We start from the raw sequence: 24,715 nt of genomic DNA, 5'->3' as shown, positions 1-24,715 counted from the left end.
TTCATTGCCAATACTCATTTCCTTTATTTTTCCTGCCTTAGCTGCAGGTGAAGGATTCACGGGAGGATAAGAGTGAAAGATGAGAAAGCATGAATGAATGGTGATCCGCCTTCTGAGAACAGCCACACAGATGAGATCACAGGACTGTCAGAGTGGCAACAGGCATCATTGGAAAGACTTTCTCAAATAAGCCTGGTAATGGTTGAGAACTTTGCTTGTCATCCATTTTCAGTGACAATGCCCATAATGTTTCTTCACGGCTTATAATGCTAGCTCTTCAAATCTCTCATTTTACAGATGGGGAAACTGAAGACCAGAAACAGGATGTGACCAAAGTAACAGCTAGGGAGGAGCTCTCCTCTCCCTTGACAGAGACCAGCCACATCACATTCCACTCTGTGAATATAAATAGGTTTATTGGTGTGTCTTGGGATGGGGAGGCCATGGGCTGAAAGATTATCACAGGATCTCGGCTTCTAGAGGCTGTATATGTCACTGTCTCAATCCCTCCCCACTTCCCCCCCTTTTTACGAGTGTTCAGATAGCTTGGGAAAAGGGGGAATTTGTGGGAGGAGCTGGAAAAGCAAAAGGGGAGGGGGCCCAAAGTCTAGAGACAGTGTCTGGGTTTGGAGGTTGTCCCGGGGTGGTGCCAGGCTCTACTGGGTGTGCCTTGGGCAGTGCCAGGGTCCAAAAGGTATGCCTGTGTTTGGATAGTGTCCCTGGAGCGATGCCCAGGTCCAGAAGGTGTGCCCTGGGCAGTGCCAGAGTCTAGAGGGTGAGGCCAGGGCCCAAGTCCTCTCATCGGCCCTGCGCCTGGAGCCGCTGCATCTGTAAGATCTGATTTAGGATTCTCTGGACATCTTCATCCATCTGACCCTGGGGTAGAGAAGATGTTACTGCTGGGATGGGGGGGGAGGGTGTCACCCTAGGGCAAAGCCTTCCTCCTCATACACTTTTGGAGAGAGAGAGAAGGAATGAAGTAGCATTAACCTCCGAATGAAAGGAACAGTGAGGATGAGCCACACTGAACCATCCCCATTCTCTCGCCCATTTTCCCTTTATAATCCAGAACATTTTAGCAGCTGAGGTAAGGGGCTTAGTCTGGGAAATTAACTCACCTTAGCTGGGTCCTGTGATTACTGGACTGACAGGCTCCACCTGGCTTTTGGGGATCCTCTGAGGCTCTTACAACCCCCAATACCCCAAGCAATCCAGATGGTCTCTCTCCATGGGAGACCATGAAGCCAGTCCTAGCTGGCAGGTTCCCCCCCTCAGAGTCCTCCACCTTTCTGGTCCCATCACTCCACACCTCTGACACTAACCCACCTCTGCTGGGTATGAGCTCAGGCCCAGTGACCCAAGTAGGGGAGGGGAAACTGACCTGGATAGCATAAAGCAAGTGGCTCCGATACAAGGCCACCACTGTGCTGTGACATCTCTGTGTGTCCTGTGGGGAGGGACACAAGGAAGAGGAATAAGGAAGGGAGTCATGCCGGGCCTCCTCCTCCTCTCTGTGCAGAACCCAAGCTGGGCAATCCCCAAACCCAGAGTCTCCATTCACCTCCAGCTGTTGTTGTAGAGTCTTCACCTGGCCCTGGAGAGTGGCCACCTCTGGGGAAGGGGCAACAGGCTGGCCCTTGAGGGCCTCCTTGAGGCTAAAGACTTCTTTGGACAGCTCAGTGATCTGTGGAGGGACGGGGCCCTAGTAACTGCAAAGTCCCATCTTTCACCAGCCTAAGTTAAAGAGGCATGTGTCCCTTGCCCCATCCCACCCAGGGCACATCAAGGTAGGAAAGGAGGCAGTGCAAAGACCCGGCCCAAGAAGGCGGATCAGAGGCTTCCTGGCTTCTAGTCCTAGTTCTGTCACTGACTCACTGCAAGATCTAGAGAAAGTCATTTAATCTCCCTCTCTGAGCCTGTTTCCTCTGCCATGAAATGGGAGCAGAAAATATCTTTAAAATTGCTAAAGGTCCATTGGCTATTTACGTGGAAGGTAGTGCAATATCCTCCACTCTAAGGTCAGTTGTGGGGGCAGGGGTTTTTAATTCTGCCTTTTAGTCCTACAAAAGATCCCAGCCTCATCATTTAGTGCAAATGCCCATCCACAAAATGCCACTGAAGCTTGGGATTCCTGGTTGATGGCCATAGGTTATACCGGCCATCACCTTCACAGGGCCTTGCAGCTCAGAGACAGTGATAATTCTCTGGGGTTGGCCTTTTGAGGTGCCTCAAGAGAAATGCCAGGTGTTTTCCAGTCTCTATACCTTCCTAGTAAAATGCCCTGGCACAAGGTCACCTTAGCTCAGAATGGTACAAACCCAACCCCTAAGGCTGTTCCCTACCCCTGGCCACCTTCAACCAATTCTCCTGTTCCTAAAGTCAATTATCACCATGTTTCCTGCTTCCTGCCAGACCACCACCCTGTTCCCATCCCATCCCCGTACCAGTTCGAACAACACTCAATCTCCACTTTGTTCCCCACTTCCTTTGTGCCCAGTTCATCCCATCCCATCATTTCCCGTATGCCCACCGTGCCAGCCTCCTTCCACACATCTTTCTTCCCACGGCTCTACCCCCCCCCGTACCACCTGCCCTCACTTTGTTCATCTCACCCTCCATTTCCTGTGGATCACTCCATTTCATGCCCCCCCTTTCTGCCTACCATTGTATTTCTATTTCATACGCCACCCCACTTTATGGGCCCTCCATTCAATCCCACCCCACTCCTTCAGCCACTTCCTAACAGTCTCCCACTGACCCCCAAACACATCCCCAGTCCATCAATCAACGACTGATGCTCCACTCCATCTCCTCCCCACTTCCAATCTGCCCCCACCCTGCCCTCCTCCCGCCCCTCTGCCGACCCCACCCCCACACCTTCCTGTCCTTCTCCTTGGCCTTGTCCATGGCCTCCTGCGCTCGGCCCTGGGCCTGGCGCGCGCGCTCTACCTCGGCACGGAGGCCGCGCAGCTGCTGCTCGGCGGAAGCCAGCTGCGCTTCGGCCGCATGCCGCTCGCTCTTCATGAAGAGCGCCTCGCGCTGCACCTGGAACACCTCCGCGCTCGTCTTCTCGTGCCTCCGGCCCAGCTCGTCCAGGCGCGCCGCCAGCTGCTCGGCCTCGGCGCGCAGGGCGCCCGCCACGCGTTCGTGCTCGGACCGCGCCACGCTGCCCGCCCGCTCGCGCTCCAGCTCGGCCTGCAGCCGCGCAGCCTCCTTGCCCTTGACCACGAGCTCCTGCTCCAGCTCCTGCGCCCGGGCGCGGAGCTCGGCGGCCGCCACCTCGGAAGCCTCGCGCAGCTCGGCCAGGCCCCGCCGCGCCTCCTCGCACACGCTCTCCAGCTCGTGCGCGCGGCTCTCGGCCGCCTCCCGCGCCCGGCCCAGCTCCTCCACGGTCTCCAGGTGCTGGCGTCGGGGCACGCACGTGGAGGCCAGCTGCTCACGAAGGCTCTCCAGCTGCACCTCCGCCTCCTGCCGCTCGCGGGCCCCGCGCTCCAGCGCCTCCCGCAGCTCCTGGGCCTCCGCCTCCAGCCGCTGCTGCGCCCCTCGGACCATCTCCATCTCCGCCCGCAGCTGGTCCCTCTCGGCCTCCAGGGCTGCGGCCTCCTCAGCTCGGGCTTCCAGCTTCCGGAGCCGCTCGTCGCGGTCCCTGAGGTCTTCGCGGGCCTGCTCCAGGGCGGCCCTCAGCTGCGCCGAGTCTCCGCTGCCGGCCCCGCCGCTGTTGGTCGAACCCTCCGCCTCCCGCACCCGCTCTCGCAGACGGCCGGCCTCGGCTTCGGCGGCCTTGCATTTGCCCCTGGCCGCTTCCAGCTCCGCAGCTGCCTCCCGCTCCCGTTGCCGCAGGGTCTCTTCCAGCGCCCGGATTCGGGATTCCAGCTCTTCCTGCAGCTGCTCGGACGCCTCGGCCGGGCTGGCCTTCGCCTTCTCTTCAGCCGCAGGCTCTTTAGTCTCAGGCTCTCCAGGGTTGGCCTGCGTGGCGGCCACTCCGTTCTGGTCCTCGCCTGATGCGGCTGCTGCTGCTGCTTCCGTCTCCACCTTATCGTTCTCCTTAACTTCCATCTTGTCCTTTTCCTCCTCTTTCCCATTCACTTCATTCTGATTTTGCTCTGTCTCCACTTCCATCTTATCCTTTTTTTTATCCTTCACTTTCTCTTTCTCCCTGTCATTTTCGACTTCTATTAAATCCTTGTCCTTTTCATTCTCTGCCTTCCCTTCGGTCTCATCCTTCACCTTCTCTTTCCCCTCCTTCTCTAGTGCTCCCAGGGGCTCTTCTTCACCTCCCCGCTGCTCCAGAGCCCGGAGTGCCTCTTCATGCTGCCTCCGGATCTGCTCAAGCTCGGCTTTCAGAGTGTCATAGAGGAGGACGGGGATGAAGTCTGCTGAGGTCTCCAAGTCCATCTGGTCTTTCTCAAAGTTCTCCAGGACCTAAGAAAAGAGGAAAGATGAGTTAGAAGGAATATTCTGTCCCATCCAGTCCACTTCCCCCTCCATTTTGTAGCAGTAGAAACTGAGGAAAGTTGAAGGGACTAGAAAAATACTGACACATGTAGTAAGCATCAGAAGAGAGATGGGGTGTGAAAAGGCTGATGGAGGCAAAGGCTTCCCCTCCCATGGACCTACAGCATTCACCACCACATGGGACCAAGAAGCATGAAGATAATGGACAGGCAGCCCTGATCTCGGAATTGGAGGTCTGGCTTCAAATCTTAGTCCCCCCCCCCCCCCCCTTAGTCACTGAGCTTCTTTTTCCTCATTTGTAAAATAGGTATAACATCTTCCTCACAGGATTTGGAGAAAAAACAAGACTGAATATTAGCCCACTGTAGAAGTGAGCCATTATTGGTGCCACTTTAGAGGTAAAGCGTGAAGTCTAGCCTAAATTGTCTCTAAAGATTCTTCCCACTGTAATGTTCTGTTACACACCTGGTGACCATGGTGGAGCGAGCCCCACTCTTATCTTTAAAATCACCCTCTCCCTGGGGCGGGGGCTGGGGAGAAGTGGGGTGGTGGAGGAAAGGGGTTGGAAAGTGAAAAGGCTTTGAAATGTAGAGCAGGATAAAGTTGGGTTGTACCTGGACCTTTTCCATCAATTCCTGGTTTTGCTTAGTAAGTGATGCCACCTGGTCCTGTAGGGAGGCTAGCAATTCCTGGGCAGCAGGGCTCAGCCCCTTGGACAGCAGCCCATCGACCCCTGCAGAAGCATGTTTTTTTTTTAAATCTTATTTCCTAGGAGCCCGTGAAGTGAAGAATTTGGGGGATCCTGAGATGAAAATCATCCCTACCTTCAAGGAGTTTACCATCTAGTAGAAAGAAAAATTGTCCCAACTAACACAAGGTAGAATGAGAGCCAAGGGAGGCCCAGAAAAAAATATTTTAGAAAGATGTGAAGTGGGGAGGAAAGCTGGTGAAGGATAACATGAGTTCAGTCTTGAAGAAAGATTTCAAAAGACAGGAGGAAGTGAACTGTTGGTTTCCGGATGACTTGCATACGTAGCAAGAGGTGTGTTATGTCAAGATCAGGGAACTGTAAGTGGTCCAATTTGGTTGGCTCTGTGTGTGTGGGGGGGTGGGTTTGGAGCCAGATGTTGGTGCATCTTGAATGATGGGCTGAGCCATCTGTACTGTATCCTAGAGGCAATAGGTGGCACTGAAGGGTTTTCAGCAGGAGATTGCCATGGTCAGACCTATGCCTTAGTGGGACTAGGCAGCACATCAAAGATGGATTGGAAAAAGAAAAGGCTAGAGGCAAGGACACCTTTTAGGAAGCTATTGCAATAACCCAGATAAGAGAGGTGGAGGGATTACTGTGTGTGTGTGGGGTGGGGGGGGGATGAGGAGGGAATGTGAGGGAAAGTAAAGAGATGTGATTTACAACAGATTCTTAACCTGAGGTGTATGTGGAAAGATTTCAGGGGGTTTGTGATGGGAAAAAAATTGCATCTTTATTTTTACTTTAACCCCTAGCTAAAATTTAGCATTTCTTCCAATTTAATGAATTTAAAAAAAAAAAATCCTGAGAAGGGGTCCATAGGCTTCACCAGACTGCCAGAGGGCTTCCTGACACAAAAGGATGTCAATAAGATATGAAGCCCAGAGTCATGCAGGTAAGCATGTAGCATAGCAATGAGCTTAACTCAGCTCCTCTGATTCCAAATTTAGTCCTCTTGGAAATACATCAAAGCTACAGGAAGAGAAGGCCAACTACCATTCAGCTCTGGGTAGTGGGGAAGATGATGGTATAGTTGAGGAAAATAGGGAATCTGGCCAGAGGAGCCAGCTGTTCTACTATCCAGGTTTAGGCTGGAGGTCCCTTGTGCTGTTCAAGGGAAGGAAGAGGCTGGCAGACTCCCAGATTTCGTTCAGGGCCTGAATTTCAAACCCTTAGTTTTAAACTCTTTAGTTTAAACCCTAGTCTATCCTTTGAGTTGGGGCCTTGGTTACAATGCAGGAGTCCCCTCGTATGGAATGGAGGTGAAGTCCCCCCTATTGAGATGGTGGCAAGCCTTGCAGGGGATGGGAGACAGTCCTAGCTAGGGTGGGAGTCAGGAGGCCTAGGTTCTGGTCCCAGTTATTTCCCTGACTCACTGTGTTACCTTGGGCAAATCTCATTCCCTTTCTAGATCTGTTTACTCACCTATGGAATGAAGTTGGACTTTCCGGTCCCCTCCCAGCTTTGACAGTATGTGTATCTAAGGTCTCTCTCAGCTCTGAACTGCTGCACAGTTCACAGGTCTAGTTCAGTGGGGGCAGGAATTGGAAGGTTAAGGGGAATTAGACCCTAGCTCCGTGGGAAATGAAGCAGCATGCCAAAGCCAAAGGGATCCTCCCCCCTTTCCCCTGAGCTGGCTCCAAACCTGGGTAGTCTAGTAGTTCCCCTTCTTCATCCTGCAATGTGGCCACGTCATAGCTGGTGTTCTCCTTGTCATTCTGAGAGGAGGCAGAGCCTGGGTCAGGGGCCCCCTCAGCCTGCAGGCGGTTATCACTGGAGCTCCCCACTCTCCCACCTTGCCCAGCCAGGGTATTGGAGAAAACCTGTGGGCTGTTTGGTCTGTTCAGTCAATGCAGAAAGGGGTTTCTAACTTTTTGGGGTCCCTTGTCACTCTTCTAAACACCACCCCTTTGCCCTCTGCATATATGTGGATCAGTGTATGTGTCTGTGTGTATCCATAAACCTGTGTATGAGGGTCCCTCTGTGTCCGTATATATTCATGTGTGTCTGTGTGTGCCTCCTTCTTTCCTTGCTCCCCACCTCCAGAAGGGACAGGCGGCTCTGCAGACTCTCCACCTCACGACCCAGACTCTCCTTCTCTTCCTGCTTCTCAGCCAACAGCTGCTGTAGCTCCTGCACCTGAGGTGGGGGGAGCAGTTTGCATGACCTGCCTCCCTCAATGTGGCTTTCATCAACCACAGATAGCAGAGTGCAAAGGATGCCTGGGAGGAAATGCCATCAGTGGGGATCCCCTCATGGGCCCCACAGGTCTGGCCTGACATCAGCATCCTGTGTCTCTTCCCTGTCTCCTACCAATCCCTCTCTCCCTCCTCTCCCACCCCCCCAGGCCAACCTGTCTCTCCAGGCTCTGCAGAGAGCTGTCTTCTGCTTCCAGGTGCTATGAGAGGGGAAGAGAGGAAGTAGACTGGTCAGAGCCTGTGTGGCCTCAGAACCCCCTTACCACCCTCCCCCAAGTTCCATTCCTTCTTACTCCAAGGTGACGGCTTCTCCCACAAGGTTCCATCTCCTTCTCCCGTGTTCCATATCTCTCTACCTCCCTCCAGACTGGGTCTGTTCCCTCCCCACCCCACCAGCACACACAAGCATAATCTGGAGTGCCCCTTCCCCCAGCTCTCGCCTCCTGCCTCTTCTTCTCTTTCCGCTGTTCCAGGCCTCGAATCTTCTGGAGAAGCTGACCCCGCTCCTGTCTCAGTCGTACAATCTCCTCATAAGCTTCCCTGTCATCCTAGGGGAGTCGATGGTTTTAGGCCCTGGACCATCAGATTTGTCCCTCACACCTCCAAATTGGGAGAGAGAAATGCACAAGGTGGGGTGCCCCCACAAGCCTGGACCTTCCATGTGAGCTCTGTCTCTCCACCCACCCCATCCCTAGGGCATCTCCCTACCGGGACAGGGATGCTAGCAGGAGGGGGAGGGGCTTTCCTCTTCTTGGGGGCTGCTGCCCTTTCCCGACTGGACTGAGATGTCTGTGGAAGGAAACAGGTGAATGTATGGGAATCACTTTTCCCATTTGCCTGGGTTCTAAAGTCCTGATTCTGTCATTAACTTGCTTGAAAGTCACTTTTCCCCAGGCCTCAGGAATATAGTGTAACGGAGGTGACGTCATAATTTCATTGGCGAGGGAGTGGATAGGGCTGTGCACCACCCCAGCTGTTAGCCTACTATCTCTACCCACTCAGAGTGCAAGTGGCTGAAAACAAGAGCAGAGGAAAGGGTTTTTTCTTCAAATATTTAATTTCAAAACATGGTATAGGCCCCATGTCTCCTAGGATGCCTTCCCTGACTTCTCCAGCCCATACTGATTTCTGAGTTTCAATAGCCCAGATCTTAGAGTCTAAGCCATGCAATTCCACAGCTGATTTTACACTGTCCTGTACTGCTGTTCCCCCTTGTGTTTTGTCTCCTGCCAGACTGGGAGCTACCAGAGGGCATGGCCACATCTGTCTCCCCAAGACTGGGAAGTTCCCAAAGGCAGGGATGCTCCTCTTACCCCCTCAACCTAGCACACAGGGCTGGTCACACAAGGCTGGATGTGACCTCAGTAAAGACTTGGTGACTGATACCTGAGAAGACACTTCTGCTGATTCCTCTTCTGTAGTAGGTGGAAATAAAAGCAGTAGTTAACGTCCCAGCTTAGGGACCTTGGTTCTCTGCCTCCCATCACCCCACCCCACCCCCACAGCTGCAGAGAAGGTACTGGGAGAAGCTTGGAGACTTGATGCCAAATCCAATGGGGATTTATTTTGATAGGACCCAGGGCTGGCCCCAGTATGACTCCTACCCCAGATGCAGTTAATTTCGGGATGTTTGGTGGAGGAAGATCTTTTGAAAGCCCTACAATGAGTTGGGGGTGGTGGTGGAGGTACATTCAGATCATCAAAGGAGCGGAGGAATATGCAGATCATGAAATGCCCAAGTGGAGAAGAGTTTTGATGTTGGTCCGATCAGGGGAGGAGAGAAGCCCTCGAATGGGGGTGGGGGGAGTGCTAAGAGTAGCAAAACTACCTGAAGATGGAGCAGGGTTGGGAAATGCAAGTAGGAAATCCCAAGGAAGGTGGGGCTCTGCCCCGCCTCGCACGTCATCTCCATTTGCACATACCACTAGTCGGAACCTGGTTTTGTGTGGCTTCCTGTAGCAGGTGCAGGATCAGAGCATCCCCTGCTATGGCTCCATAATGCGCAGCATCCTGGCCCAAGGCATCTGTGAGCCCAGGCCGAGCACCTCCTTGTAGAAGGACTTCCACTGTCTCTGGGCTGGCTGCCTCACATGCCAGCATCAGAGCTGTCCTGCAGCACAAAGGGGTATGGAATGGGAGTTGGAAGGGGGCTCAGGATAATCTTCCTCACCTGGCATATCTTCCTCACTTCAATTCTGTCATGCCTATTTTGGACTGTTTACCCCCCCTCCCCACCCCAGAGAACCAAATTGTGAAGTATCCCTAAAAGAGAACCAACTTGCTTGCAGTAAGAGAGCCTAGGTGTCCCATTGTTTGTCCATTCAGAAAACCAGGGCCCAAATTCGGCCCCCACAGAAAACTACTCCACTTACCCCAGCTGATGTCAACTGGGTGACACCCAGAGCGACAACTAATACATCAGCTAACCCACGGCAATGGAAGGATTGAGACTTGCCCAAGGCAGCGAGTGGTATAGCTAGGGTATGAAGGTCCTCTGATGTAAGATCCAGAACCCTTCTGACACTTGCTGCCTGTACCTCTGCCCTGGATGTCTGCATATTTGTAAAATAAGGGGGTTGGAAGAGATGGTCTCTAAGGTCCCTCTGAGGTTTCAATCCTCTTATCTGAGTGAACACTGGAGTGAGTGGATTCCCAAATTCAAAGGTCCTTTGACGAAGATGCTAAGGGAGGACCGTGAGAGAAGCTCAGGTGGTATTGAGTTGGACAGGTAACAGTCATGTTTCTGTAGTGTTTGAGTGTTTACAAAGAGCATTCTGTGCAGCAACAAGCTGTGCTGTGTTCTTGCAATCCATGTTCCAGACGAAGCAGCCTATGTTCCCTCCTCCACTGGGCACTTTAATCTCCTACCTCAGCTTGTCCCCCAGGCCTGGAATGCATTTCCACCTCCTCTTAGGATCTCTAGCTTTCTTTAATATAACCCAATAAACACTTACTAAAGCTCATCTCGTGTGCCCACATCTTTGGAAAACCTTTCCTGATCCTATGGGGTGTGAGTGACCCGCCCCTCTCCCAATAGCTCACACAGACACATATAGATTGAGCAGAAGGGAAGCTCCTTGAAGACACAGACTGCTTCTGTTTTGTTTTTGTATCCCTCGTTCTTAGCACAGTGCCTGACGATAATTATTTGATTGAACATGAAGGTGGGTTGTGCCTTATCTTACAGATGAGGAAGCTGGCACTCAGTCCCATTCTGTGCTGGCACTGGATTCTAGGACTCTCACCTCTAAGCACAGGGACCTTTCCAAACATCACTTTAGTTTAAATATTTCTGTATTTTCTACATCCTTGTGAGGAAATCATAGAAAATGGCCCAGTGGGCCAATGCAGGAAGGAGATGGGAGAATGAGAGCAAATGGTAGAACTGGACCCTAAGGTATGAGTGGCCACAGGAAAAGGGGAAAAGAACATTAGGGCAACTGAGTTCTTATCCCAGGACTAGAAGGCATGAAGACATGAGTTTATATTAGGTGATCAGTGAAGGTGTAAAAAAGTTGAGAAAGAAGAAACCTTTGGGGCAAGGGCCAGGTCCTCTGGACTAATTCCAAAAGTTCATTCAGTTCAGCTGAAGCCTAGGGACTGACTGTTTCCATGGATGTGTATACTCACCTACCCTGTTGGTCCCGGTCATTTGCAGAAGCTCCACGCTGCAGGAGGAGACGGCACAGTTCTGGGTGACACATCTGTGCTGCCAGGATAAGAGGAGTTGCACCTGACTGGGTGAGGAGAGGAGGAGAAAGCATAAAACCAGATCCCTTGAGGGTAGAGGAGTGCAGATGGGGGTACGGGGACTCCAGGTGGGCTTGGCCCTCCTACTGCATCTCTTTGGGGGGCATCCCCAACTCCAGAGTGAAGTCCTAAGAACATGGGGGAACAAGATCATGAAGAGAAGGTTGTTGCCCACCTCAGGCTGGGTATAAGGCATGTTCACACCTTGTCGGGGCAAAGAAGAAGGCTTACCCGATCTCGGGGGTTCAGATGGGCTTTGAAGGAGCAAAGCAATTCAGAGCAGGCCAGGCAGCCACCAGCCGCTGTGGGAGGGATGGAAGAGGAAAGGAAGGGAGCCATCAGATAAGGGAGAATAGGAATCAATTCAGAAAAGGCTTTGGAATCAGAAGACCTGGGTTCTGCTTGATACTTAGTGTGAGCTTCTTATCTTTTAAAAGCCTCAGTTTTCCCATATATAAAAGAAGGAGGTTGTACTAGATGACCTCTGAGATACCCCTCAGCTCTATAGAGAGTGCCCTGGTCCTGGTTGAGGGTTGAAATATTGAGATGTAATCCCAGATCAAAGATGAACTGCTATGAAGAGACATCTTCAAGGTCAGGACAAAGACATCACCCAGGGAGAGCTAGGTAGAGGAGTGCATGGAGTCAGGAAGACCTGAGTTTAAATCCTGCCTTAGTCACTTGTTAGCTGCATTACCCTGGGTAAGTCACCTAGCCCTGTCCCAGCCTTAGTTTCCTCATTTGTCAAATGGGGATGGTAATTGCACCTACTTTACAGAGTTACTGAGGCTCAAATGAGATTGTATATGTAAAACACTTTGCACACCTTAAAGTGCTATATAAATATTAGCTTTCATTATGTATTTAGGTGCCTCACAGTCACACCCTCCACATTTATACTTCAAGCACTAGCAATGTCAAAGATGGCAGCCTCAATAGATTCTTCTTCACTCTTTAAAATCTTGTGCCTAGCACCATCAGCCTCTAAATTTACTTCTCCCTAATATTTGTATATGTGCTTAAGACTTTTCAAAAGCCATTTCATATCCATTTTCTCCCCCTATGAGGAGGGGAATGTAGGTAATGGGCCCATTTTGCAGATGAAGAGCCTCCACTGAAGCCCTCCACTGATGATGCATCTCTGTGACATGGAGTAGAGCCTGGGCTTTCATAGAATCGTTGACCTGGGACCAGAAGGAACCTTAGAGGGCATCCAGTCCAACCACCCCCACCCCCACCATTTGCAGATGAGGAAGCTGTCATTTGCCTGGGGTCACTTAGGCATTATGTGGCAGAATGGGGATTCAAGTTCATATCTTCTGACTCCAAGCTCAGTATTCTTTTCACTGGGTCAGGTTGCCTTCTCAAAGGTTATGGAAGTGGGCTGCAAATTCTGACAGGTTATATAATAACACATCAGCAATCAAGCGATTATTAGTGTGCAGTTCCTACCTTCCGGAAAAGCCTTTAAGCCTGTATGGCCATGTGTGTCTCTTGTCCAAGCCCCTTCCCAGCTAAGCATACAGAAGTCAATCTACTAGAGTGTGGACAAGTGAGTCATCATTTTTTTTTTATTTTTTAGCCATAGCATTGCATTAAGCCATCTACCAAGGAGAGGGATGGCTGTAATCTGCATGTGGTGGAGGTTGTGCCCACACTTATCATGGATCTTTAAAAGTGCTGAAGTACAGATGGGGAAACTGAGGCCAAGAGAGGGACAGCAACTTGCCCGAGTCAGTAGTAGAGCCAAACTAGAACCAGATCAGTCTAGGACTGTTTCTCCAGAAGGCTAAACCAATTATCCTGGCCCTCAGACTTTCATTCTCAGTGACCCACTGTCATCCATTAATAATTTACATTTCTATAGTGTTTTATAGTTTACAAAGTACTTTCCCCACATAATATTGTAAGTTGTTTTTATTGTATTATCTACTAAACAGCCTCTAAAAGGAACTTCCCCATGTTCACATAGTAGCAGGCAGAGGTAGGATTAGAACCCACATCTCTTGATGTGGCTGGCTTCTCACTATATTATGGTGTGGATTGAAGCATGACACTTGCTGAATAGGGAGGTCCCAAGCAAGGAAGCAATGCTGGCTCCAGAGCTCCCACCAGGAAGAATGCAGTAGAGTCAGTCACCCTGTTGGGCTAGTTCCTAGTGCCTGAGAGGAGGCAAGGGAAGTCAGGATCCGGAACTCACCTGCATGATGGAGTGCTGTCCAGCCGCTGCTGTCTACAGTGTCCACCACACAGGATGCCTAAGGTAAAGGAGGTGAAAAGTGTGGGAGGCCAGACCAGGAAGGGCCTTCACATTCACGGTTATTCCCTCCCACCTCTTGTCTCAGTGCTCCTAACTCCCTGGTAGTCCCAGAGACTCTCCTCACTTCCTTGGGGGATGGCAGTCTACATGTAGCATCCCTAATCTAAGTAGAGAATGTCAGAGTAGGATGCATCTTAGAACATAGAGAGCTGAGAGGGACCTTAGAAATTATGTAATGTTGATGGAAAATGTAGGCCCAAAGAGGGATGAACCTGCAGCAGTTGTTTCAAACACTGAGGGTGTCCATATTTTGCTGCCAGATGGAGAGCGTTGTAACCTGAAAGACAGAAAATCCACTGGGCCACATACCTGGAGGCATTTGGGGGATAAATTTCCTAAAGTAGGAGGGGTCAGCCAAAATTAATCTGGTTACAAAAAGGGCAATCCCACTGCCCACCCTGGATTAGTTGAGGCCTAGGTAAACCTGGCTCCTAGAACCAGAAAGTTTGAGCTGGAGAGGGACCTTAGAGATCTTCCAGTCTAAATCTTCCATTTGACAGGAAGTAATGGAGGCTTAATAAGGAGGAAGGGGCTTTACCCAAAGTCATCCAGTAAGTCACAGACACCAGCACTCAGTACAGTACTGAACCCAGGCTTTCTGTCTCCACGTTCATTACTAATCTACTATACCATGTTGCCTTAATATTAATGGGATCATAAGTCCCCATTCTGCCCTCCAATCCATGACAGAGCCAGGGTTAAAAATCCCCAATGACAGTCCCTCCCTTTCCCCTTCCCTAATCCCCACCCATAGCCCCAGCATGGGAAAAGGGTGTTTACCTGAGCCATCCGTGCTCATGACATTGGCACCATGGGCCAGCATCACCTCTAGGCAGGCCGCTGCCCCTCGCATAGCTGCCAAGTGGAACCTTGGATATGATACAACACAACAAACACAATACAATGCAACAATCCACCCTGGACACGGCCACCCAATTTTCCTAAAGCAGAGGTCTAACTGTCACTTTTCTGCTCAGAAAGTTTCAATGATTCCCCATTTTACAATCAAAGACATAGAGACGGAAGAGACCTTTGAGGTCTAGCCCAACCTCTTCAATTTATAGATGAAGAAACTGAGGCACAGAAAGTTTAAATGACTTGCTCAAGAGTCATTCAATCTATGTGATCTCAGGTCCTCTTACTCCAAATAGAGCTTTTCTCCCATAGAACCACTTTGCCTTTCTCAGAGATAAAATACAAACTCCTCAGGATGGTGTTTATGGTGCTCCACGCTTAACTCCCACCACTTTGGTCAGCCTTATTTCACATTATTCCCCCTCCCACCACCTCTTTATTCCATCTAAACTGGCTTACTTGCTGAATTCAGCATTCCACCTTCTGTTTTGCACAGGTTGTCCCCCACGTCTGGAATGTACTCTCTCTTTTACAGGAAGTCTTTCCTCCAACCCCTTCCCATTAATGCTTTCTCCCCACACTCCCACCCCCAATTCAGCAGGATATAAGTTCTCCAATGGCAGAGACTTCTCTTTGCATTCGTAGAAACTAGCATAGGGCTTTGCCCACAGTAGGCCCCAACTAAACATACCTAATGGGTGCAGAGTCCAGTGCTGAGGACATACAAAGAACACAATCTCTGCCCACAAGGAGTGTACAATCTCTGAAGATGTCACCAACAGAGTTATCATTCCCAGTATTATGTAAATGCATTGTTGAGGGACAGAAGAGAGGGCTGTGTGAGGTCTCAGAGGGAAGATCTTTACTGAGTGCAGCCCAGAGGAAGTGGAATATGAATTGGCCTTTAAAGGATACACAGGAATTCAGCAGGTAAAGAATAAATGAAGGCAAAAGTGATCTGGGCTTCTTACTGAGAGAGATCAGGTCATTTAGACTGAAGGAATAGGAGCCAAGGCTAGAAGGGTAAGAGCTGCCAAACTATGGAGGGTCTTACATGCAAAGTAGAGAAGACTGAATTTAACTAAAGAGGTTGAGTCACTCAAAATTTTTGAGCAGAGGAGTGAGATGGCCAGATCTGAGCTAAGAAAGACTAGTCTGATAACAGTATGAGGGATGAAAGGGGAGGCAGCAGCAACAGGAAGAATGGCCAGGTGCCTATTGCCACTGCATGGCTACATGGATGGTAAGGAAGGCCTGTACTAAGGAGATGGCCAGGAGCATCTGAAGGCACCATCCCTACCCATCAATAACAAGGACCGAAGCCATTCCTTTCCCAGTTTCCCATTCCCCAGGGTCTCTCCCTGCTTAGGGGACCTAAGCAGAAAGGGTAGGTACCCACAAGAAGCCACCTCCCAAATATCTCCCAGCCTCCTTCCCGCCCTAAAATCCCTAGTGTTGGCAAAACGCTGAAGTCTGGCTTCTTAAACCCTCCCACCTTCAATTCAATATAGCCAAAATGTGGTCGAAACTCTATTCAGAGTCCTAATCCTCTGCTTGGTATTTAAAGCCCTTCACCATCTGGTCCTTTCCTTCCTTTCCAGGCTTTTCCCACTTCTATGCACTCGATGATTCGACTCCAATGACCTACTTTCGGTGCCTTGCACAAGACACTCATTCTGTCTGCCCCCCACACAGTGGCTGTGCCCAGTGCTCTCTCTGCTCACCTCTGCCTCGTGGCTTCCCCAGCTTCCCTTAAGACTCGGCTCACATTCCACTTTCTACAGGAGACCTTTCCAGGCCCCATCCCCAATCCTTGGTGCTAGTGTCTTCCCTCTGACTACTGTATATACCTTGTATCTACAGAGGTATTTGCATCTTGTCTCCCCCAATGTTTTTGCCTTTCTTCATACCCCCTTCACTTAGCGCACTGCCTGACACATGAAAAATGCTTAATAATGTTTTCATTAATCCTTATTAACTGACTGACTGGCACAGTCCCTGTTCTCTGGGAGTCCACAGTTTTTAGGGGGCATAATGTACACCAAGAAAACAATGGCCCAATGTAGAATGTGAAGGTGCCCTAGGAAAGCTACAAAAAGCCATGGGGTAAAGAGGAAGAAGGGGATTCTTTCAGCTTCGAAAGCCCATGGAAGGCTTCTGGAGGAGGTGGCCTTGGAGCTGATCCTCAAGGGATAAGTGATATTTCCCAGGATCATAGACCGTTAGAAGGAATTTAGTGATCAGAGGTCAGAGGATTTAGAGGTGGAAGAAAATGTAGAGGTCATTAAATTTGAACTCATTTTATAGAAGAGGAAAATGAGACCCAGACACTCTAGATGACATGCTGGTGGTGGGGCACACAAAAAAGGAGCAGGGCTGGAATTCAAGCTAAGGTCCTCTGACTCCATGTCTTTTTACTATACCGTCATTCAGTATGATCCCCTACTTTGACTGGACTCCACCCCAACTCCTGTGGAAAGGGCCTTGAATTTGGGGACCTAGGACTTGGGGTCAAATCCTACCCTTGCCATTTCCCTGTATGGCCTGATGCAAGTCACTGACTGTTAACAGAGAGGTTCACCCCTCTAGGCCTCAGTTTCTTCATCTGTAAAAAGAGGGGTTTAGACCTGATGAGCTCCTTCTCGCTCTAACATTTGGTTCAAGAATCTTATGACAGATGAAGAAACTGAGGTTTAGAGAAGACTGGCTCAGGATCGTACAAGTCTGGCAGATTTATATTCCTAAGCTCCAGGTCTCACTCTCTCCACCACTCCACTGTGCTTAGGAAGACCATCAGCACTTGGCTTATGGCTGTAGAGACACTCCCAGATGTGTCCTCCCCTCCCCCACTAAAAAGAGAGGGCAGGCACTGGTGGCCTGAAAGGGTGGTGGGACCCCCCTCCCCACTCTCCCCTGCCCCCACCATAGGGATAAAGGTCTTCAAGTGGAGGCTGGATGACCCCTTGTTTGGTGGGGATTTCTTTATATTCTAAATCATATCATAGTGGGGATTCCTCTATATTACAATATAAATTATATTATGGTGGAGATTCCTTTATAGTATAAATAATATTTTATTGGGGACTCCTTTATGTTATAAATCATATTATAGTGGAAATTCTTTTATATTATAATATAAATCATTATAGAGGGGATTCCTTTATGTTATAATATAAATTATATTCTAGTGGGGAGTACTTTCTGGTATGGGTTGGATTAGATGGCTGCTGAGGTCCCTTTTGACTTTAATCTTCTGGGGTCCTGTGGGGGTGAGGTGAGAAGGAGCACTGTGTGGAAGCTGCCTCCCCAATGGGAGAGCAGAGTTAATGGGAGGGAGGTGTAAATAGCTCAGTCTGACCTTCGAGCTGCACACATCGATCTTTCCTTCTTCTCAGGTCCAAACTCAGTTCAGTGGAAACCTTTAGGGGTGGAGGGGTGGAGGGATGGAGAGGAAGGATTCCGGGCATAGAGCAAGGAATAAAAAAGCAGAAAGGAAGGAAGGGGAGAGCACGAGCTGTGTTCTCAGGAGAGTCATCCTGTCTCGCTTGAGATATGTTGAACAAGGAGGAGGTGACTCCAGTGAGGGAATCTGAAGCTAGGTTGGGAGGGGACCTTGACTGCCAGGGTGGAGAGCCTGGATTTTATCCTGTAGGGAAGGGGGAGCTACTGAGCGTTACTGACAGGAGGGCTCATGATGGAAGCTCAAAGCTCCCCTTCCTCTGATGGATTCTAGACAACCTGGAGACTTCCCCCTGCCCCCAGCTACCTCAAATATTCCTATATCACCATGGTTCTAGAGACCCAGTGGTTCTTCCCAAACCTCTTGCTCTAGAATTCTCTCTCCATTCTACCTCTCCTGCCCCAATCCACTCCCACCCTAACACACACCTTTATCTAGCTACATCCTAGAAAGTCTGTATTATGATCTGGCTCATTCTTTCAGCAATGGAATGCATAATAAAAAAGAAGTGCTTCCATACATAGATTATCTCATTTCATCCTCATAATATCCTTGGGGAATTAAGTAGCCTCATTGGCCACACTCAAACTCAGATTTCTCTTAAACATTTTAGGCCATTGAGATGTTTTTTGAACTGCTAGAGGTGAGGGAGAAGAGGGCAGGGGACCTCCAGTCCCCACCCTTAGAGTCATGAATGGTTTAGCCGAAAAAGTTAGGGGAGGGTTCTCTAAAAGGCCCCAATGAAAATGGACAGATACTGCCTGGGAGTTGGGGGTGAGGGTGGAGGAATTTCCAGCCCTTTCCCAGGAGTGTATCAACCCAGATGAGCTAGAGCTGCCATCTTGACCATCATGGAGATCTTGGGTGATGCAGAATAGGAAAGTTTGAGCCTTGAAAAAGGGGTATCTTTGGGATGACTTTGGGAATAAACTTGGTGTTGAGTTGAATTTATTCTTTTATCTTGGGTGACAGGGCATTATTGTTTCACTTTTACAACATAATTTTCCCTCTCTTTCACTGTAGGCAGGGGGAGGGCAAAGATCTAGGCAACCAGTGACAGCACAGACAATTTTCTGATTGACTGAAGACAAGCTCAGGATTCTCACCCTATGGATTCATTCAGGCTAGGGCCCAGAAGAGTGAGCCATAACTTGGTGTGGGGACAGTTCTGGTCTTCAAGGCTCCATTCCTGGGTGGGCATGGGGCAAAGTGGCCTATCTCCAGGAGTTAGGAGAATCTGGGACCATGAGTGGCAAGGTGGGATGGGGGAAAGCACACTAGATTTAGAGGCATAAAACCTGTGTTCACCACCTAACTCTCACACTCAATAGTTGTGACCCAAGTCTCTTAGTTTTCTAAGTTTTCAGTTTTTCTCTTCAACAAAATGGGGATAAAAACTGTACTGCCCGCATCATGGAGTTTGTTTAAGGAAAGTCTTTTGAAATAATAATAAGCAGGTGTAATTATCAAGTAAAGTGGGACTTTTTTGTTGTCTTTTGTTTTGGAGCGCTTCCCAGCACTAAGGCAATCAAGTGCTTTGAGTCTTGCCTTTGCTTCAATCAAGTCTTTGATTACCTGCTTAAGTCACAGGAAGGCTTAGGTCACATGGCTTTAAGTCCAATGGTTGTAATGCCCTCTGACCCTGAAGAAGTGTATATATACTCTGAGGTTAGCATTTTGCTTGGGGCTCACACACTAGAAGAGTGTCATGTGATTTGACCAGACAAGTAGCCGTTGGAGCGCCACCCCCTCTGGCTTTGAAAAACCTAGACGTTGGCACTTCTCTCTCTGGTAACTATGTATATAATGTCTTGGACAAACAGCTAGAAGCCTGTCTGCTGATTTGTGTTATTTTGCTCTGTTTACATAATTTCTGCTTGTAAATTCTATTTGTGTTTTTCCTGAAGTTCAGGGTGTTGACTTTTTCCCCCTGAACTAAGTAAATGATATATGTATGTTTAATTAAAGTGAGATTGTAAACCCCTTAAAGTTTCTTTCCTTAGAAAAGCAGATCAAAGAATCTGTGCTAGCAGCCCTCCTATGTGCTGGTGTTATTGCTCTTACACAGCCACAGTAGTGGCAAGTAGCATTGTTTTTACAGCAGGGCCTTGAGAACTTTAGTTAAAGACTAATTTAGTAAATAGTGAAGTATAGTGGAAACAGCCCTGGATTTGGGGTCAGAATAGCTGAGTTCAAACACAGGTTCAGCCAGTTACTTCCGTCCAAGATTCTATAGTAAGGTATTACCTAGTCCAGGGGTGGCCTAAAGGCCACACATTCCCCACCCCCGACTTAATCTGTACCACCCTCTTCTTCCTTATTCTTATTCTGACCTGATTTACTCATTCAGGCTGTTGAGATGTAATAACTGTATACCTGCTCCCCTTCTCCTCAGTCCCTGCCAATGCACAACCCTCTTTTTCCTTGTTCTGACCTGATTTACTCATTGAGGCTGTCAAAATGTAATAATTGTATACCTATCTCCTTTCTCCTCAATCCCTGACAATGCACAACTTTCTATCTTGTTTAAAGGCAGCTAAGTGTCACAGTGAATCAAATGCTGGACCGGGAAACAAGAAGACCTGGGTTCAAATCCTGCCTCAGATCCGTCCTGTGTGATCCTGAGCAAATCACTTAACCTTTCTGCCTCAGTTTCCGTCTATAAAATGGGGGTGATAATAATAGCACCTACCTCCCAGAGTTGTTGAGAGGATAAAATGAGATAATATTTGTAAAGCACTTTGCTAATTATTAATTATTATTAATCACTTGGAGTGTATAGAAAGAAGAGACAGGGAAAATGAACAGGTGGCTGGTGGCAGCCACAAAAGAAATGGGGAGGGTCATTAGGGGTCTGATCCCTGGGCACACTCGAAGACCTGAGGAAAGTCAGGACTTGTTACCCTGAATTGAGGTTTGGAGACCATTAAGTAGCAGAGCAAAGTAAGAAGCACACCCTGAGACCCAGGGTCCCTTGGATCAGGGGGAGCTTCACTCCTAATAGCTAACCTCTCAGGTCCTCTTGACTCTACCTTTACAATGTTTCCTACATATCCATCTCCTCCCCGCTCTCAGTGCTACCACTATGTTACCAGCCGTCATCAGTCGTCCTAGAATCTCGACTATCGCAGGAGGCTGCATTCTCTCTCTCCTCCAGTCTGTCCATCGTACCGCTTTAGGACCAATCTTCCTTATGCACAGATCTGGTCGTGTTATTTATTAACTCTGCTCAAAAAATCTTTGGTGGCTTCAAGTGGGATTACATTTGTAAAGGGCTTAGCACACTACCTGGCGCATAGCAGGTGCTATAGAAATTTTAGCCATTTAAAAAATGTACTTCTTATGACTTGGCGATTGAAGTTCATCTTCCTTTGCCAAGCATTCGAGTCCCTCCCTAATCTCCCTAATCGAGTTCCCCCCTAAACTTTCCCAACCTTTATCTCCCATTGTTCCAATTCAAGCATACCCTGCTCCGGAAAAACATAGACAAACCTCCATCCTGCCATATGCCTTGAATTTTCCTACCTCTGTGCCTTTGTCCACACAGAATAATCAGACCTCTGGATCAGGTGGGACCCCAGAGTTCATCTATCCCAATCCTTAGACTTTTTCCTATCCCTAAAATTTCATCTGTCTCAAAGCTTCCCTTCCTCCAGAAAGCTTTCTTTGATCTCCCTGGTCAGTAAAGCCCTTCCCTCTTAGATCTCAGGTAGCACTTTGTTTTAAGAGGCATAATGGGTAGCCCGTTAACCTTAGAATCAAGAAGACCCGGGTTCGAATCCTGCCTTAGATACTTGCTAGCTCTGTGACCATGGGCAACACATGAGATAGTTAACCTCTCTAAGCCTAGACTCTTCCTCCATAAAATGAGGCTATGTGCCATACCATTCTCAGAGGGTTGTCCTGAGGCTCAGGGGAGATAATGTATGTAAAGTGCTTTGCTGACTTAAAAGCATAACAAATGTCCATTATGATTATTACTGTGTCTTTCTAATGTACTTGTGAGGGGGGTGTGGCATAGCAGACACAGGGCTGGCCTTGGAATCAAGAGGACTAGGACCCAAAGGGCTATCTCTGACATAGACCAGGTATCCACCAATAAGTCTCCTGAGCTCTCCATGTCCCAGGAAACACTAAAACCATGTTGCAGAACTCCATTGATTGAGGAATTTTCCAAATTGGGAGTTCCCCACACTGATGAAATTGCAGCTCTGGCCTCCCCTCCCTTCCAGAACACACATAACAGTGTGACAGTTAGCAGAGTCAGCACCTTTCTGTCCACTAGGCTACAAGCTCCAGGAAGACAGGAGTTTATCTGAATTTTGTTTCTCTTACCAGTGCCCAGTGCAGAGTTCTGCGCAAAGTTGACTCTTAAGATATAGGTGTTGAATGAATCAGTCAATCAAGAATTTATCTGTGGAGGTTGCAGTAGATAGAGGTTGGGCCTGGAGTCAGGAAAACCTGAGTTCAAATTTGGACTTAGACACTTACTGGTTGTATGACCCTGGACAAGTCACTTGACTTCTCTATACCTCAGTTTCCTCATCTGTAAAATAGCATCGCCCTTGCAGGGTTGTTGTGAGGATCAAATGACAAAGTATTGAGCACAGTGCCTGGCACACACTAGGCATTACATAAATGTTAGCTATCATTATCATTATTATGAAGCTCCTACCATGTACTGGGCACCGTGCCAGGTGATAGGGCTACAAAGATGATAAATGAAATAGTCTTCCATGTCAAGGGGCTTACATTTTAACAGAAAAATACACATATATCTACATGTACATGTATAAATACAAAATAAATATAAAGAGAATGAAGGCAAATAAATAGAAAGTAGCTAGATCCAAGGTGGCTGGTGGGGGCGGGCCTTGGAAATGCTTTGTGTCGAATGGGGTACTTGAGCTCTCAATGGAAGAGAAGGTTTCTGGGAGGCTAGAGTGAGAAGGGAATGCATTCCAGGCCAGGGGGAGGAAGGGCAAAGGCATGAAGATGGGTAGGGAAGCATCCTCTTCAAGGAATTTCAAGTTGGCCAGTGTGGCTGGATTACAGAGGGTGTGGATTAGACTAAGACTGGCATGGGAGGAAGGGACCAGGTTATAAAAAGCTTTAAGCATCAAACATTTTTTAAAGTGGCTGAGGAGACCAGTCCAGCTGGACTGAAGGGTGCATGAAGGGGAGACCTATGTTTGAATGACTTAATGTCTGAGCAAAGGAACTAAGGCCCAATGGAAGCTCTTGTTGTCTCCCCTCATCCCAAGGCATTATCCTTCCCAAGAAGGCCAAAGACCCACTCTCCTGGCTTGCTTCACTGGTGGTCCCCTGGGACTGGGTGGGGCACTTACGAGGACTTGCCCTCCGGATCCAATTTGGTAGGAACCAGCCCTTTTCGGGCAATCAGGGCAGAGACTCGAGTGGCGTCGTTACTCTCCACAGCCTGCATCAGCTTCTCATCACTCCTTCCCCAGTCCTGGCTCTGCTGGGCAGCCAGGAGACAGGGTTAGTGTGTGCTCACTGGCTCCCCTTCCTCCCCAGCTAGCTCCCAGCTAGGTTTGTCTCAGCCTGGACCTTGGAAACAGATCAGGCTGGGATCTCCAAACACTACTCAAGGCACAGTTGCTTCCCCTCTGCCCGTCATTTTTGCCTTTGCCCTATGGGCAGGCATGGAAGGGGGCAGCCTTCGGCAGGGCACCTGAAGCCCCCAGATGGCTCAGCTTGCTACCTTCCCTGTCCACCCACCATGTTGTGCCTGCCAACTTGCCTGGTGCCAGCCTCTCGCTGTGGGCCTCGGGATCAGGCATCGGCCACAGGGGGGGCAGGTGCCAAGGTCGGCTGGGCTCAGCCATAGCTGTGAGCAGGGGTGGGGTTTGGGGAGGGCAGTCCTGGGCTGGGGCAGGGCCCCTGGCCTGTCTGCCAGCACATTCTCCTGAAACCCATCTCTCAAATTCCATCCCCTCCAATTCAGGCCCCCAGCCCATTTTCACCAACTCCATCTCTCTAAACTCTTCTCTTTCCGCCCCACCCCCCACATTATGTTCTTCAGCCTCTCCCCAGCTCCATTCCCTAACCTTCCACACCCTAATACCCCATCAACCCCAAATCCCATCCTTCTAACCTCAGCTCACTCCAGTGCATGCCCACCCACTCTATCCCTCTGAAATCTGCTGCCCCCCTCAACTCCCCCCAATTCTATCCCCTATAAACTTCACCCCCATCCCGTGGAGGTTCTTTCAAACTCCTATACCCACCCCCACCAACCAAATGAAAACAACCCGAACTATTCTAAGGGTCTGAGAAGATCCCGGGCGGGGCCAGAGCCCAGGTGAGGGCTGGGTCCAGGTGCGGGGAGGGGTGAGCCAGCAGCCCCCCAACCCCTACCACTTCTGTCCCATCCTTCCCTGCCCCTGCCCCGCTCCTACCGAGAAGGAGGCGGTGGCGCAGAGACAGATCTGCTTCATCACGTCCAAGGCGAGCTCCGGGGCTGCGGCCATTCGGGGCTTGGGGCCGGAGAAGCCTGGGGCCCGGGGCTTGGGGCTCTGGGCTCTGGGCGGTGCTGCCCCAAAACGGGACGGGAGCCCAGCCAGCCTCATCCCCCGGGACCCGCCGGCCCCTGCTCCTCCTCTTGCTTCTCCCGCCCCTCCTCGCCTCCCGCCGCCGGTCACATTGCAGCTCCCTAGCCTCCCAGCCTCCCGCAGCCCCGCCTCACCTTCCCCCCCCCACCCCAATACCCGCCCCAGCCCCGTCCCCTACCCTGCCTCCCCCAGCCCCTTTCCCAATACCTCCACCTTAATCTCCACCATCCCAGACCCCTCCTCTCCTTAAGCTTCTTTCCTCCTCTGCCTCCCCCAGTCTCCTTTCCCTCCCCACCCCTCCCCCATCTCTGCCCTTACTCCTGCCCCTCCTTCACCCCTACCACTGGCCAG

General features: G+C 49.8%; 1 protein-coding gene across 1 annotated transcript; it reads right to left on the bottom strand.

Moving 5' to 3' along the window:
- Nucleotides 1-421: 421 nt before the first annotated feature.
- ANKRD24 (ankyrin repeat domain 24) lies at nucleotides 422-24,287 on the bottom strand. Its single transcript, XM_036768036.1, has 19 exons — nucleotides 24,212-24,287; nucleotides 23,138-23,268; nucleotides 14,255-14,343; nucleotides 13,687-13,751; nucleotides 13,355-13,412; nucleotides 11,386-11,456; nucleotides 11,035-11,141; nucleotides 9,327-9,514; nucleotides 8,791-8,819; nucleotides 8,113-8,193; nucleotides 7,845-7,952; nucleotides 7,560-7,604; nucleotides 7,247-7,345; nucleotides 6,852-6,924; nucleotides 5,070-5,188; nucleotides 2,878-4,422; nucleotides 1,562-1,684; nucleotides 1,382-1,447; nucleotides 422-876 (listed from the first exon to the last, which is right to left on the bottom strand). Exons 1-19 carry the CDS (start codon nucleotides 24,281-24,283, stop codon nucleotides 799-801), a joined length of 3,147 nt encoding a protein of 1,048 aa, XP_036623931.1. The 5' UTR covers nucleotides 24,284-24,287; the 3' UTR covers nucleotides 422-798.
- Nucleotides 24,288-24,715: the final 428 nt, after the last annotated feature.

The sequence above is a fragment of the Trichosurus vulpecula genome, chromosome 1 (genome assembly GCF_011100635.1).
Source record: "Trichosurus vulpecula isolate mTriVul1 chromosome 1, mTriVul1.pri, whole genome shotgun sequence".
Lineage (NCBI taxonomy): Eukaryota > Metazoa > Chordata > Mammalia > Diprotodontia > Phalangeridae > Trichosurus > Trichosurus vulpecula.
Note: the sequence above shows the minus strand (reverse complement) of the source record. Positions and strands in the feature narration are given on the sequence as shown.